Raw genomic sequence first — 15,837 nt, forward strand, 5'->3', positions numbered from 1 at the left:
TCCTTCCTGTAAGAAGCTACACAAAATCATAAATGAAGAGGTGATAAGCCACCTGGGAAAGCATCAAGGCCATTAAAAAGCGAAAGTTTAAATATTTGGGACATGTGATGCGACACCCAGAAAAATATGGCATCCTTCACTTTATCCTCTGGGGAAAGATTGAAGGCCAACGAAATCCAGTCAGAAGAACATCATGGCTTCAAAACCTAAGGGACTGGTTTGGACAAAAGTCAACAGCACTTTTTCATATGTCTGTTGACAAAAACAGCATTGCCTACATGATCGCCAACATGATATCTGATGAAGGATATGGCACTAAAAGGAGAAGAAGCTACGCAAAAGTGCACAAAAGCTTGCTTTATTTTTTTAGTCTTATTATTAATCCTTTTTATTTTATTTAAAACAGAGAAGTAGTTTACCTATGAAGGTACAAATAACTATTGGGGTTAAACAATTACTGCTCAATTAAGCATAGTAAAAGATACCCAGCAGAGAGTGTTAAGTGGATTTTATGATATAAAAAGTATATACGTAAGTATTTAATTTCTGATTTCCCCTTTCTATAAACCAATTTTGCAATACATAATGGCCTAAGCATTAGAATCCATAATCTAGAAGCACAAGCAATTTTGGAAGAGATAAAGAGAAAATTGAAGAAATTTCCAGAGAAGGTAACTACCATATTTTTTGCACATTCCAGACCATAAGGGGAGCAAAATAATAAAAAAAATCTGCCTCCCAGCAATTTGCCTCCTTGCGGCCAACATCCAACAGCCTGGTCAGCTTCAGCACAGCCTGATTTAACACGAGCTGCTTATTGGCCTCTCGGAATACCACCAATCAGCACTTGCAGGCTACGGTGACCACCGTCACCAATGTTGCCAATCACCACCGCCAATTTTTGGCTTTCACATGTCTCATTTTTGGCCACCACTGCCAATCTCTGTCACTGCAGATCTCCTCTGTTGAAATGGGCCGACAACGGGATGTGCAGAGGCCAAAAATGTGACACATGGAGGCAACAGTGATTAGCAGTGACAGCAGCAATGAGTGGTGACAACAGCAATGAGTTGCGGCGATTCCCGCAGCCTGGAATAGCTGATCAGCAGTATTCCAGGAGGACGATCCAACCATCAATCAGCCGCTCGTGCTAAATTAGGCTGTGCTGAAGGTGACCAGGTTGCTTGCGTTTGCTGCAAAGAGGCAAGCTGCTGGGAGGCAGAGGCTGAAGAGTGGAGACTGGTGGGTTGGCGGGCTTTGGCAATATTCATTTTATACAGACATTTCCACCCACTATTTTTGAGAGGGGAGTGCATCTTGTAGTGCAAAAAATATAGTATTTTTCAATAAACTAAGTTAAAACAACAGTTATCAGTAAAAGAAATGAAAATGAATTATGTAAAGTAAAAAAAAGAGTTTGCAAATCAATCATGCAATGTCTGAAATACAAATTATGAAAAGAAAACGATAGGGGAATGTTGTAGGAATGAACAATGCAACCAGACAAAATTTCATCAACACTGTTTCAATTTTTATAAAAAAAGTGACATCTTTCTAGAGAAAATAGATGAATATCTAAAGAATCAAAATTTACTGAGGATTACAGAGAAACAGAGACAGGTTTTAAATGGATTTATAACAATAAAGGAAATTTCTGAAGCTTAAAAAATTAAACCAAGAAGAATGACTAGGCTGGGGGGGATTATCAGGTTTTATTATACATGATTTGAGGATTTTACTACCTTTACAAAACATGATGAACTCTATATTGCAGGAAGAAAGATGTTGGAAAGTTGGAAAGAGGTCAGCAGTAGAACTGATATTTAAAGAGGGACAGTTTCAACTTGAATAAGAAATTATGGGCTGATATTATTAAGACTGAAAACAATTTTGCAGGAATTTATACATGAGGATCGATTAGGGTTTTTAGCTAAAGGGACAATGTTTAGAAATACATTCTGCATTTTTGAATACTTACAGCAATATAATGAAAAACAAGCCACTTTTACTTTCTTAGATGCAGAAAAGACCTTTGATTATTTGAACTGGCATTCTTCAATATTTTGGAAGATATTAATTTTGAACATTATAAAGTGAGTAAAATCAATTTGCATAGAAAGCACAAATAATTGTTAATGGAGATATTAAAAAAACCATGTAATAATACTAAAAGGAACAAAATAAGGTTGTACACTGTCTCCTCTCCTATTTTGGTTCTTGAAATATTGAATAGAGATATAAGATTATGGGAGTATAGATTTTAAAAGACATTTATTAAGACTTTAGGCAAAGGACTTGGTTTTGGGGTTTGGAAGGTCCTTTAAAGGGAATTGAAATATTGACAGACTATTTTTAAAAATAACTACATTAACAAGTTTCAAGGCCTGACATGAAGATTAATAAACAGAAGATAAATACATTAACAAATAGAAGAGCAAATAGAATTGTTGAATAAAATAGGTTTTAAAATTAAGAAAGTAAAATGTCTGAGTATCACCATGACAATTATAGTTATAGTTTAGTTTATAGTTTATTAGATTTGTATGTCACCCCTCTCCAAAGACTCGGGGCGGCTCACAGCATAACAGTAATACAATACATTACAAATCTAATAATAAAAAAAGTAAATCAATTTAAGAAGGCATTAATAACATAATAAAACCCCTAACTATGCAGTCATACACATTCAACCTAATCTATCATACAGTAAGGCCAAAAATATAATAAAAAGGGGGGGGGGAGATGGTAATTATCCCCACGCCTGGTGACAAAAGTGGGTCTTCAGCATTTTACGGAAGACGAGGAGGGTGGGGGCTATTCGAATCTCTGGAGGGAGTTGATTCCAGAGGGTCGGGGCCGCCACAGAGAAGGCTCTTTCCCTGGGTCCCGCCAGCCGACATTGTTTGGTCGAAGGGACCCGGAGAAGACCAACTCTGTGGGACGTAATCAGCCGCTGGGATTGAACTGATATCTCTATGAACTGTAAGATTTCCAAATAACTATGGTAAGATATGGAATTGAGTTCAATGGTTAAGTTAAGATAGGAGAAATTACAACTGTCATTGCTGGAGGAATTTCTGTCATCAAAATGAAAATTTTGCCTAGAATGATACTTTTGTTTTACAAAATATCTGATTGAATAATCGATGTTCCGTTTAAACAGAAGGCTGAAGGTTATATCTATATTTGTGTGCTGGGGGAAAACATGACTTAAATATAAGGTGCTACAAAGGAAAGAAGGATTGAATCTACCTGATTTTGAATTATATTTTGCAGCTTGCTGTTTAGTTTGGATGAAAGAATGAGTATTGCTGAGAAAAAGAAGGTTCTTGGAGTTAGAAGAACACAACCTAATACTGGGGTTGCATGGGTATTTGTGATATGATTAAGTCCAGGTTAATTTAGATTTTAGAAATGACGTTAGTCATGCCCTATGAACAGGAGTGGGCTACTGCCCGGCCATTGGGGGAACGTAGTAGGGTAGCGAAAATGGAGCACCATCCCAGAACACCCAATTTGCACTGAAAGAGATTGAAAGAAAATGCATAAGCCACACCCACAGTGTGGTAGTAAAAATTTTGGTAGCCCTTCACTGCCTATGAAGAATATGGAATAGATACACATCCAAATTGTGCTGGAACTTAGCACATGGTTCATTTTATAGATGAGACATAATAGGGAAAGAAAAAACATGAGATACAGTAATAGAATTTTATCAAGGGTAATGTACTGTAAATAAATTCAAGGGAAGAACTAGTGGCAGTGGGATATATTGTTAATGTTTTTTATTTATTTATTTTTCGTATTTTAAAACTCCTATGAAAATGGAACAGAGTCTTCGAAGAAGGGCGGCATACAAATCTGATTAATAATAATAATAATAATAATAATAATAATAATAATAATAATAGGCAATTAACTGAATTACCTGCTCAGTTAATATATAGAGTGAAAGAGCATTACACAGGCCGCCAGAGAAAGCATATTTTAGAGTGGGAGCTACTACTGAGAAGGCCTAGTGCTTAACATAGGTCCTATGTATGAGGCAAGAAAGGAGAGAGAGTGGGAGAGACAGAGAGAGACAGAGATGGAGAGAGAGAAAGAGAGGGAGGGACAGAGAGAGATCTCTAATGGTATGTAAGTGTAATAAATAAATACGTAAATGTAACAGGAATGTAACGCGCAAGTTCTTCAAGATAAAAGTGGGTATAAAAAAGAAAATAAAAATAATCAGATTGAAGAATTTGTACCTGAATAGCAAAAGAAATTCAGAAATATCTTGAATATTAAATAAACAGCCATTGCTTATTTAATATTCTTCATACTTAAAATTCAACCCAGGCCTAGAAAATCGATGAAGTGTGCCAAAGTATTTCAGTGATTTAAAAACATACCTATAGATATTTATTTTTAAATAAAATTTATGTGCATGTTTAAAATTAATTGTTCCCATGATATAACTGAAGTTCTCAGTTTTCTTTTAAATGTTTATCTGTTAAGCTTGACATATGCCACATTAAGCTCCGTGCCAGGCCAGCAACCACTCTCTCATCACAAGGCATGTTTTTGAGAGCCTCATTTCATTGTGGAGAAAATCAAATCAAAGGAAAAGCGACAGCTGTGATCTCTACTGGATACAAGACTTTTCAGCCCTATCAACTGGCTTCTTTTTACACATGACTTCCAATTTCATGCTCTGCCAATACCTGACAAGGAACCTTCTATAACGTTCGATAGTAAGTCTCGTCACAGGAAACACAACAATATTATTTTTTAAAAACGTTCTACTTTATTTTGCATCACATACAGGATTTGTTACAAGCAAAAGTTAGGGACTTGTGAGGATGTGTTGAAAACAGGAATGCTAAATGCGCAGTTTGCTCAGCATGGAATGGATGAACAGCGAAACCGAGAGTCCTTTTTATGTTTTCATTTCAATTTTATAAAATTTGTACAGCTATTAAAATAACTTTGGACAAGTCTCCAAAGACAATTTGTTGAAGTTAGAAAATTTGGTAAATACTATTCAAACAGCTGTTGGATATGGGACATTCTAAAATATTCATTCATTGATATGTTAAATACTTTTAGAAAGGCATCCTGGCTATTTTGCTGTCCCTTGTAAGGGAAACTTACTTATTTGTAACTGTGGCTCTTCATAGGATCATCCATCCGTTCACAGATATGAGTTCTGAATCTACACAGAAGCCTATTAGAATATTCTCTAGCTGGGATTTTTTTTTAATGGAAAATCTATTCCATGATGCATACCCAACAACATGATTTCCACTGTTTCTTCAATTTTCCCAAGGGAAACTCAACAGTTCTAGAAACAAAGCAGTCACTACAGTAAGCATCTATACAGACATGGGTGAACGCAAAATGACAATTCACAGGTGAGCTATGATTTTTTTCACCATGCTTTTTCTGCGCAACACATATAGAAGAGAGTATGAAGTGTACCTTAGACTACAGGTGATGTTAAAGACAGTACAATTCTGGCAATTTGCACATGCTTGGACATCCATCTATAATACAGGTAAGTCCTGTCCTCGACTTACGACCATAATTGAGCCCAAAATGTCTGTTGCTAATTGAGACATTTGTTAAGTGAATTTTGCTCCATTTTACAACCTTTCTTGCCACATTAGTTAAACAAAACACTGCAATTGTTAAATTAGTAATATGGTTTTTCAGTGAATCTGGCTTTCCCAGACTTTGCTCGTCAGAAAGGAGATCACGTGACCCCTCTGATACTGCAACTGTCATAATAACTATGAGTCAGTTGCCAAGCGACCGATAAGGGCCCACAGGGTTGGTCTTCTTCGGGTCCCATCAACTAAATAGTGTCGGCAGGCAGGCCCATGGGGGAGGGCCTTCTCTGTGGCTGCTCCAACTCTTTGGAACCAGCTACTCCTGAGATCCGGACTACCCCATAAAGACCTGGCTTTTCCGGCAGGCCTATGATCTGATGGCATACTATCGGGATCCGATCATTAAATATATGCATGGCTTTTTAAAACTGTTTTAACTGTTTTAATTGCTGGTTTAAAATTGTTTTGAACTGTTTTTAAGGGGTTATATATTACATTCTATGTTTTATTTTTGGTTGTGAGCTGCCCAGAGTCCTTTGGGAATTGGGCATCATATAAGTCCAAACAAACAAACAAACAAATAAATAAATATCTGAATTTTGAGCACATGACCTTGAGAATGCCAGAATGGTCATAAGTGTGAAAAACAATCATAATCACTTTTTTCAATGCCATTGCAACTTTGAATGGTCACTAAATGAACTGTTGTAAATTGAAGACCACATGTATTGTGCAGCTGACCACGAATCAGAGCAAATGGGTATTCTGAAAAGGTCTGGGGGAAGTCACTCTTTAGAACAGTAATACAGAAGTTAAAAATGCTTTTATGGAATGTGAAACAGGTTAATTGGTAAAATTAATTGGTAAAATCCTTGTAATCTGTGTCACATGTAATTTGCATCTACACAACCTTCCCCATGGCAGCAAGACAGTTAGACTACTACTACTACAAGTTCTTCACTACAGGCTTAGAAACATAGAAACATAGAAGTCTGATGACAGAAAAAGACCTCATGGTCCATCTAGTCTGCCCTTATACTATTTTCTGTATTTTATCTTAGGATGGATATATGTTTATCCCAGGCATGTTTAAATTCAGTTACTGTGGATTTACCAACCACGTCTGCTGGAAGATTGTTCCAAGGATCTACTACTCTTTCAGTAAAATAATATTTTCTCATGTTGCTTTTGATCTTTACCCCAATTAACTTCAGATTGTGGCCCCCTTGTTCTTGTGTTCACTTTCCTACTAAAAGCACTTCCCTCCTGAACCTTATTTAACCCTTTAACATATTTAAATGTTTCGATCATGTCCCCCCTTTTCCTTCTGTCCTCCAGACTATACAGATTGAGTTCATTAAGTCTTTCCTGATACGTTTTATGCTTAAGACCTTCCACCATTCTTGTAGCCTGGCTTTTCAGGATTGAGAGGCCATGAGACCCCACAAAGCAATTCCAACTGTAGCTGTGTGATAAAACATTACCATATTGATTATGTAAACTGTAGTTAGGAGTTCTGAGGTCATAGGAGTGGGTTCCAGTTTGAATGATCCTGATCCACACATCTTAGTGTGAATGAAAAAAAGGAAGCAATGACCAGCCAGTGTCAGGTCAAAAGAGAAAAAGAGACAGAGGACGAATGTTAAAGGGAAGGTATCCGTTAGTAGTAAGTAGTAGTAGCTACTGGAAAGGGCTATGGGAGTACTTCTATTATTTTATTTATTTATTTTGTCCAATACGCAATAATACATAATGAAGGTTATAGAGGATATAGGAGAGAAGAAATACGAGATATAGGAGAGAGTATAGGACAGGGGACAGAAGGCACTCTAGTGCACTTATGTATGCCCCTTACTGACCTCTTAGGAATCTGGAGCGGTCAACCGTGGATAGTCTAAGGGTAAAATGTTGGGGGTTAGGGGATGATACTACGGAGTCCGGTAATGAGTTCCACGCTTCAACAACCCGATTACTAAAGTCATATTTTTTACAGTCAAGTTTGGAGCAGTTAATATTAAGCTTGAATCTGTTGTGTGCTCTTGTGTTGTTGTGGTTGAAGCTGAAGTAGTCTTTGACAGGCAGGACATTGCAACATATGATCTTGTGGGCAATACTTAGATCATGTTTAAGGCGTCGTAGTTCTAAGCTTTCAAGACCCAGGATTGTAAGTCTAGTTTCGTAGGGTATTCTGTTTCGAGTGGAGGAATGAAGGGCTCTTCTTGTGAAGTATCTTTGAACATTTTCAAGGGTGTTGGTGAAGTATAATTTACCCCCATCCACCCCACCCATTTTGGTAGGGTTTTTGTACAGGTGGAGACTTCATAAATGGAATGTGATGCACAGAGAGCAAAATAAACCCAAAATAATTAAAAAGTGTAGAACCAAAAATAATTATTAATTAGGAAGATTAAAACAGAAGATCAATTCCTATTTTCGAAACTGTATATGTGCTACCCATTAATCAACTATCCAATCAAGAGGCAGCTTAATTTGGAGATATTGGTCTCCCTTTTCCTCCAATTAGAATACAGTACAGTATTACTTAAACCAGGAATTAATCAGGCAAAAAGCTTAGGCAGAAATAATATTCTATTATTAGACCACAATGACTAAACATAAACATGTATTTCATACATTTTGCTAAGAAACAAATAGCAAGCTTACAAAAATGTTGTACATTTTCCTTTTCAATTAGGCAAGAGTGCACATTTTTTCTCAGGCAGAGCGCCTCATAATATTCTGTCTCTACAATAGATGAATTGGAGTCTGATTTGGTAAGATAGCATCAACAGTGGTTAAAACAATCAGCTACAAAGTGAAATCTACATACAGTAGTTGACAATCCAGATAATGATTTCAATTTTTTATATTAAACTGAAGTAATATTCGCATATGAATTATAAATGGCATGATCAAAAGAGTTCAGGACACTATACAGAGATAACTCCTATTCCTATTTGCAGCAGCATTGCCAAATAAAAACTAAACAAAGCAATTGCATTTTAAGGGTTTGACTGCTTTACTTAATTTGTTGGCATGTTACATAAATGCACCCTCTACTGGACCCCAAAATTATAGCAACTATCCCGATTTTAAGATAAGGATAAAATTTATCTGAATAAAGATCACCTTATTTATAATGACTACATGGGAAAATTCATCATTCAATTTATTTCATTTAAAATATGCAAAAAGCTTCCCCTTCTGTCTTGTAGGATTCTTTTTTAAATAACCAGTCTAGACACTATCCTTGCAATTTCCTGATGATCTTCCTGTTGTGATATAATGACACCTGGTTCTGCATAGATATCTGACAAGCCGATTTCCCCTTCTTTTAAATTTTATTAGACTTGGTTTGGAACCTGAAAATGCAGAAGAATGTCAAACACCCTCCTGGAACATACAGCAAGATGTAAAGTCATTATTGTAAAAGAGTTTAATATCCCTCCCCCCCAAAAATATATTTTTCTATGTATGTATGTATGTATGTATGTATGTATGTATGTATGTATGTATGTATGTACGTACGTACGTACGTATGTATACAGTGGTGGGCTACTACCCGGAATGCACAGAATGCGGTTCCCGCAGTGGCAACGGAGAGGGTAGGCCCGCTCCATTGCCGCTGGGCGTGCACACGCCGTGCACGCCCAGCCGGCGCAATTCCGGTAAAAATTTCCAGGTTTTTGTTTCTGCGCATGCACAGAAGCAAAGAAAAGGCAATTTTTACCAAAATCTTGCTGCTGCAAGAACATCAACGTGAGATTTCAGCTGCTGCACATCACAGCAGCCAAATCTCGCTGCAGCGCCTAGAGTGGTAGCTGGGACCAGCAAGCAACAGCTGCCCACTCGATCTCCGGCCGGGTGGCCTGTTCTCTGCTCTCCCGCGCTGCAGGCATCTCTCGGCACACATGGGACAGCACAGAGCTCAAGGCCACTCTGCCTGTTCCCCATGCAGGGCCCATCGACCAGGAGATCGAAGGTAAGAGCCGCGGCGTGGTGGAGCAAGGCAGGCTGGTCATGCCGGCATCAGGGGGTGGCGTGGCGGTGGCTGGCAACACAGCGGGCCGATGGGAGCTGGCAGCTCCCATCGCTCGTGCTGGTGTCAGGGGCAGACATGGTGGCGGATGGCAATGTGGCGAACTGATGGAAGCTGGCAGCTCCCATCGCTCGGCGGCATCAGGTAGCGGGGGGTGGCGTGTCAGAGGCTGACAACACAGCGGCCGATGGGAGCCAGCAGCTCCCATAACTTGTGCTGGCATTAGGGGGTGGGGGGCAGCGTAGCAGCGGGCAGATGGCAGTGGGCTGGGAGGCATTGCGGCGCAGCTCTTTCTTTATTTTGCTGGTCAGTCGTGACCGGCAGCTCGTTTCCAATTTCCAGGTTTGCAGCCATGTGCGGAAGCAAGAAAACCCCCCGGAAATCATGTGCGCGCGTTTTCGCGTGAAATTGAGCTTCTGAGCATGCACAGAAGCCGAATCACACACCGGGCATGGGCGCGGACTAGGACTGAAATTGGTAGCCCGCCCCTTTATGATAGATAGATAGATAGATAGATAGATAGATAGATAGATAGATAGATAGATAGATAGATAGATATTTGTTGTTACAAGTTACTTCATAATTTTGTAAAAGTTTCACAGGGTTTTCAAATCTCAAAGTCTGGCTCCCAAATTAGTGGCATCTATAATATCCTTCTTACCTAAAATAATGTTCCTACTAGTAATCAACTCTGATCAGATTTACAAAATAATATTATTGAATTTAAAAACATTATTTATTTTTCTTATCTGGTAATCAGGATTACATATCCTTCTCCAATCTTGAATGGAATGCTATCTTAAACCAAATCAGACTTCAATTCAAAAGAACAACAGCTTTTCCTTCAGGGTTTCAGGTAAGAGCCTCTTCCAGGTGCCAGGAGTCAGTCTGAGTTGTCAAAGTTACATTTTGTCCTTGGAAAAAATACCACTTTTCTGCCAGTAAATGAATCATCGTGAGGTTGATCTCCTGGATTTGTTCCAAAGTGTTTAAGAGGGAGATGACTAGTTTACTGGCATTGTGTCCTTTGATGTGCTGTCCCTGAACCCAATCTTTCCCCTCTGCCCATAATAATTATTTGGGGGAAAGTGAGGTTTTCTTCCCACCTTGAAACAGAAAAGTACACAAAGAAGTAAAACTATAAATTATTCCTTTGTTCTCCCAAGTATGCAAGATTCTAATCATGATTTTCTTTTTTAAAAAAACCCAAACTTATTAGTTCAGAACTTAATAATAAAATCCAAAAGTACATGAGACTATTATAAAATGCACGTTGCTGCGAAGCAACCACTGAATAAGTGGAAAATACGATTTTGAACTGCCTTATAGAAATACAATTTGTGACTCAGTTGAATCCAAGTAGCCTTTTTGCTTCTGAGACATAAAAACAATACAGTATCTATCACAATAACATTGGAGTTAATAAAGGGGAACAGTCTCTATTGGATAACAAATCTCCCCCCCCCAAAAAAAGTTTAGATGAACACATTTTACCCCAACAATGGGAAAAACTCAAAAAGGTGCAAGAAACTTCCCACGGAGAGGTTTTTCAGCCGACTTAATTGTTATTCTAGAAAGAATCATAGTTAAAGGTGCTCCTCACAGAAGTACAGTGTTCCCTCGATTTTTGCGGGGGATGCGTTCCAAGACCGCCCGCAAAAGTCGAATTTCCGCGAAGTAGAGATGCGGAAGTAAATACACTATTTTTTGCTATGAACAGTATCACAAACCCTCCCTTAACACTTTAAACTCCTAAACTGCAATTTCCCATTCCCTTAGCAACCATTTAGATTATTACTCACAATGTTTATTTATTAAAGTTTATTTAAAAAAATATTTATTAAAGGCGGACAAAAGTTTGGTGATGACATATGATGTCATCGGGTGGGAAAAACTGTGGTATAGGGGAAAAACCCGCAAAGTATTTTTTAATTAATATTTTTGAAAAACCGTGGTATAGACGTTTCGCGAAGTTCGAACCCGCGAAAATCGAGGGAACACTGTATTAATTTCTGAAAGTGTTAATAAAACCAAAAGCAAATGACTGTTCTCACCTGGTATGTACGCTGTCAAGTAAAGATCCACTTCTTGCCTTTAACTGGTCGATTTCTAGCCTCAACCTGTCAATTTCATCAGACAGCCTCCGCTGGTCAGAATAAAAGCAGAAATTGTTTCTCTACAATCTCTAGACAATTATCATTAACTTTCAAAGCGAATGCATTTGTAAAGTTAGCATACAAGCAAATAACAATGAAACAAAGCAGGAAAGAGAAAAATACTCTTTGTAAGACACGGAAAGAATATTTTTCCAAAAAAGCTGAAACTGTATTAGAAAATACTATTTCAGAGAAGAATCTGTAACTAAATATAGAATAAATCTCACCTATGTGACCTGTTTATCTAAATTTTTACTGAATGGAAGCCTCAACAATATATTTTCTAGATTATGACTTTGTATTTAATTTACTTTTGGTTCACTTGCATATATAAAGAGGTTGGCATTATGTTTTTCTAATCAGAAAAAGAATCACTAGATGCTTCATTATACAACAGTTACATTCACTGTCAGTTATTACTATGTAAACTATCAGCCATGCCAGTATGACTATTTGATATCTTTTGACTGTGTTACTTGAAGACATCAAAAGTAATTCTGATAAATAGGTCTTGTATTTCTTTCACAAGGATTGTAATAGTATTTACCTTGTCATGGTGCTGCTCTTCAATCTGTTTTTGAGTATTTTCCAATTCTTGCAGCAATGTATTCTTTAAAAAGCAAAAGATGAGTAGTTAGAATATCATAATGGCCAAAGAGTAAAAATCTCTCTCCCTGTCTAGCCTGATCCCAATTCCATCCAACTGCCTAATTACTTGTCAAACTCTTATAGGGCAGATTAACCATAGGACAAATGGAAAAATTGTAAATATTTTATGAAAATGGACCAGAAATCTTTTCCCACAATGCTGTGGGGTGAATTTTGGGCTTGCATGCATTACAGTGATCCCTCGATTTTCTCGATCTCGTTCTTCGCCAAACGCTATATCGCGATTTTTCCCACCCGATGACGTCACTCTCTTCCTTCCTTTCTCATCTTTCTTTCTCTCTCTCTTTCTCTATCTTGCTTCTTCCTCTCTCACACTCTCTTCCTCCCTCTCTCATCTCTTTCTTTCCTTCTCTCTCTTTCTCTATCTCTCCCCCTCTTGCTGGCGGGCGGCGGGCGGGCGGGCGAGCGGGGGCATCAGCGAGGAAGACCCAGGGAAGGTTCCTTCGGCCGCCCAGCAGCTGATCTGCTCGGCAGCGCAGCGAGGAGCCGAATCGGGGTTTCCCCTTTGCGTGGGCGGCGGGGAAACCCCGATCTTCGTCTGCTCGCTGCTGCTGCGCTGCCGAGCAGATCAGGAACCTTCCCTGGGTCTTCCCCGCCGCCCACGCAAACTCCACCATCTGGTGTTTTTACTTCCGCAACCCTACATCGCGAAAAATCGATTATCGCGAGGGGTCTTGGAACGGAACCCTCGCGATAATCGAGGGATCACTGTAATCGCTTTCCCACTGATTCCTATGGGAAACATTGTTTCGTCTTACGAACTTTTCACCTTACGAACCTCGTCCTGGAACCAATGAAGTTTGTAAGACAAGGTATCACTGTACTTTTCTCGCCTATGAACTCTCAAACTGCATCTCAAGCAGCCAAACTCTGGCTTTTTGATAGTGTATGTGTGTGACTGTACACACATACATATACACGTACAGAGAAAAATATGATAAGTTTCTCAGAAATTCAGGATGTGAACGTGGCTCAATGGGATAAAGGCATTTCGAAAAAGATTTTAAAAGTCAGAATTCTAATCCATATTTACTGCAGCAGCTATTTAAATCATATTGCATAGTTCATGATAAGAACAGAGAGAAAAATCCCAGAAAGAAGGCAAAGTCCTGTAAAAACTAAGGCAGCAAATAATCAATTCCTTTAGGCAACCTATTCCCATGCTTTAATACAAGGCAGCATAAATAATTTTCTAATATGCCCTCTACAGAAATCACTGGTTTGAATACAGCTGCTACACTTGCTACAGGTGGTCCTCAACGTACAACCACAATCAAGCCCAAAATCTCTGTTGCTAAGCGAGACATTTGTTAAGTGAGTTTTGCCCCATTTTACAATCTGTCTTGCCGCAGTTGTTTAAGTGAATCATTGTGTTCGATAGGTTAGTAACCAGACTGTTAAGTGAATCTGTCTCCAGAGGTGGGATTCAGCAGGTTCTGATCAGTTCTAGAGAACCGGTATTGAAAAACTTAGTAGTTCGGAGAACTGGTAAATACCACTTCTGAGTGCCCCCTCCCTCCATCTATTCTCTGCCTCCCGAGTCCCAGCTGATGGGAGGAAATGGGGATTTTGCTGTAACTTTCCCCTGGAGTGGGGAGGGAATGGAGATTTTACAGTATCCTTTTCCTGTCACGCCCACCAAGCTATGTGTACAGAACTGGCAGTAAAAAAAAATTGAATCCCACTACTGCAGCTCCCCTATTGATTTTGTTTATCAGAGGTTGCAAAAGATGATCACATAACTTTGGGACACAGCAACAGTCCTATGAATGAACCAGTTGCCAAACATCTGAAATTTTTATCACATGATCACGAAGACACTGCAAAGATCGTAACTGAAAAATTGTCATAATCACATTTTTCAGTGCTGTAACTTGGAATGGTTACTAAATGAACCGTTGCAAGTCAAGGATTACCTGTATTCAAAACATCTATGATATGATCCATCAAATCCATCACAAATCCCAGCGACCGATTAGGTCCCACAGAGTTGGCCTTCTCCGGGTCCCGTCGACTAAACAATGTCGGTTGGCGGGTCCCAGGGGAAGAGCCTTCTCTGTGGCGGCCCCGACCCTCTGGAACCAGCTCCCCCCTGAGATTAGAACTGCCCCCACCCTCCTTGCCTTCCGCAAACTCCTTAAAACCCACCTCTGCCGTCAGGCATGGGGGAACTGAAATATCTTCCCCAGGCCTATACTGTTTATGTATGGTATGTTGTGTGCATGGTTTTTTTTTTAAAACTATGGGTTATTAGCTTTCTAATTCTTGAATTTGTATTATATATTGTTTTCTGTTACTGTTGTGAGCTGCCCCGAGTCTGCGGAGAGGGGCGGCATACAAATTTAATAAATAAATAAAATAAATAAATAAATGTCTTGGCTTCTGTTTTTAAAAATGGATTTGGGCGGTTATGAACATTCCGGGTCCATTTTAGTTATCAGCAAAATTAATTTTCCTATTTGAATATAAAATAGTAAAAAAAGACATTCTGCCCTATACCTTTTCTTCAAGGGCTGCCATTCTTTCTTTAAGATGAAGTTGAAGTCTCTCATTGGATTCACTCAGCAGCCTGTCCACAGTATCAGAGAGCCTCTTGTTATGTTCTTCGTTCATTTTCTCCCGTTGACGGGCCTGTGGGGCATATCAAGGTCAGCTAAACATTCCCAAGCAATTTGCTCTGACACTGCATTAAAATTAACCTTAATGATTCAAGAAAACAGAAATTACTATTCACTACAACTCGCCCATTACAAAGTAAGAAAATATTTACAACAATCTCAAGGTCATTTCATTGACTAAATAAAGGAGCATCTAATCCCATTGCTACAGACACCAATTTCCTTTGCATGGGACAATAGTGAATTCAATGACCATGAACAAATGGAAGAGTTGAAAAGGCAATTCTTGAGGGAGTAAGGACATATAAGTTACTATGTAAGTAACTATACTACATTTGCATATACAGTAATCCCTCACTACTTCACGGTTCATCTTTCATGGATTCGCTATTTCATGGGTTTTCAAAGGGGGCTTAAATCCATTAAAATTTTTAAATCCATTAAAAATTCATAAAATTCTTCTACAGTACTACTGTACTCTATTAAAGAAACTGGTAGGATATCACATGTAGTTCCAGCTGAGAAACATTATAGAATGACTATTAAATGCAAAGGGTGGGTTTTTAAAGCCAAATACTTGTTAAATACATTAAAAAATATCTTTCCTGTAGTCACGAAAATTTGTTTTTCACGGGGGTCTTGGAACGCATCCCCAGTGAAAAACGAGGGATCACTGTAATAAACATGAAGTTAAATTGATTTCTTCTATTGCTTAAGTGCCACAGATTCAAATACATTGTAGCAACCACACTCTTAACTGT

At 38.7% G+C, this 15,837-nt stretch overlaps 1 protein-coding gene across 4 annotated transcripts in view; it reads right to left on the reverse strand.

Moving 5' to 3' along the window:
• The window catches only part of PPFIA4 (PTPRF interacting protein alpha 4), a 112,906-nt gene that overhangs the window by 46,332 nt on the left and 50,737 nt on the right, over positions 1 to 15,837 (reverse strand). For all 4 annotated transcript variants that reach the window (XM_070745757.1, XM_070745759.1, XM_070745760.1 and 1 more), the window contains exons 10-12: positions 14,958 to 15,089; positions 12,337 to 12,399; positions 11,688 to 11,779 (exon numbers count right to left, since the gene is read on the reverse strand). In XM_070745757.1, coding sequence (XP_070601858.1) covers positions 11,688 to 11,779; positions 12,337 to 12,399; positions 14,958 to 15,089 — 287 coding nt within the window. The remainder of the gene's footprint in view (positions 1 to 11,687; positions 11,780 to 12,336; positions 12,400 to 14,957; positions 15,090 to 15,837) is intronic.

This window comes from Erythrolamprus reginae, chromosome 3, assembly GCF_031021105.1.
Source record: "Erythrolamprus reginae isolate rEryReg1 chromosome 3, rEryReg1.hap1, whole genome shotgun sequence".
Taxonomy (NCBI): Eukaryota; Metazoa; Chordata; class Lepidosauria; order Squamata; family Dipsadidae; genus Erythrolamprus; species Erythrolamprus reginae.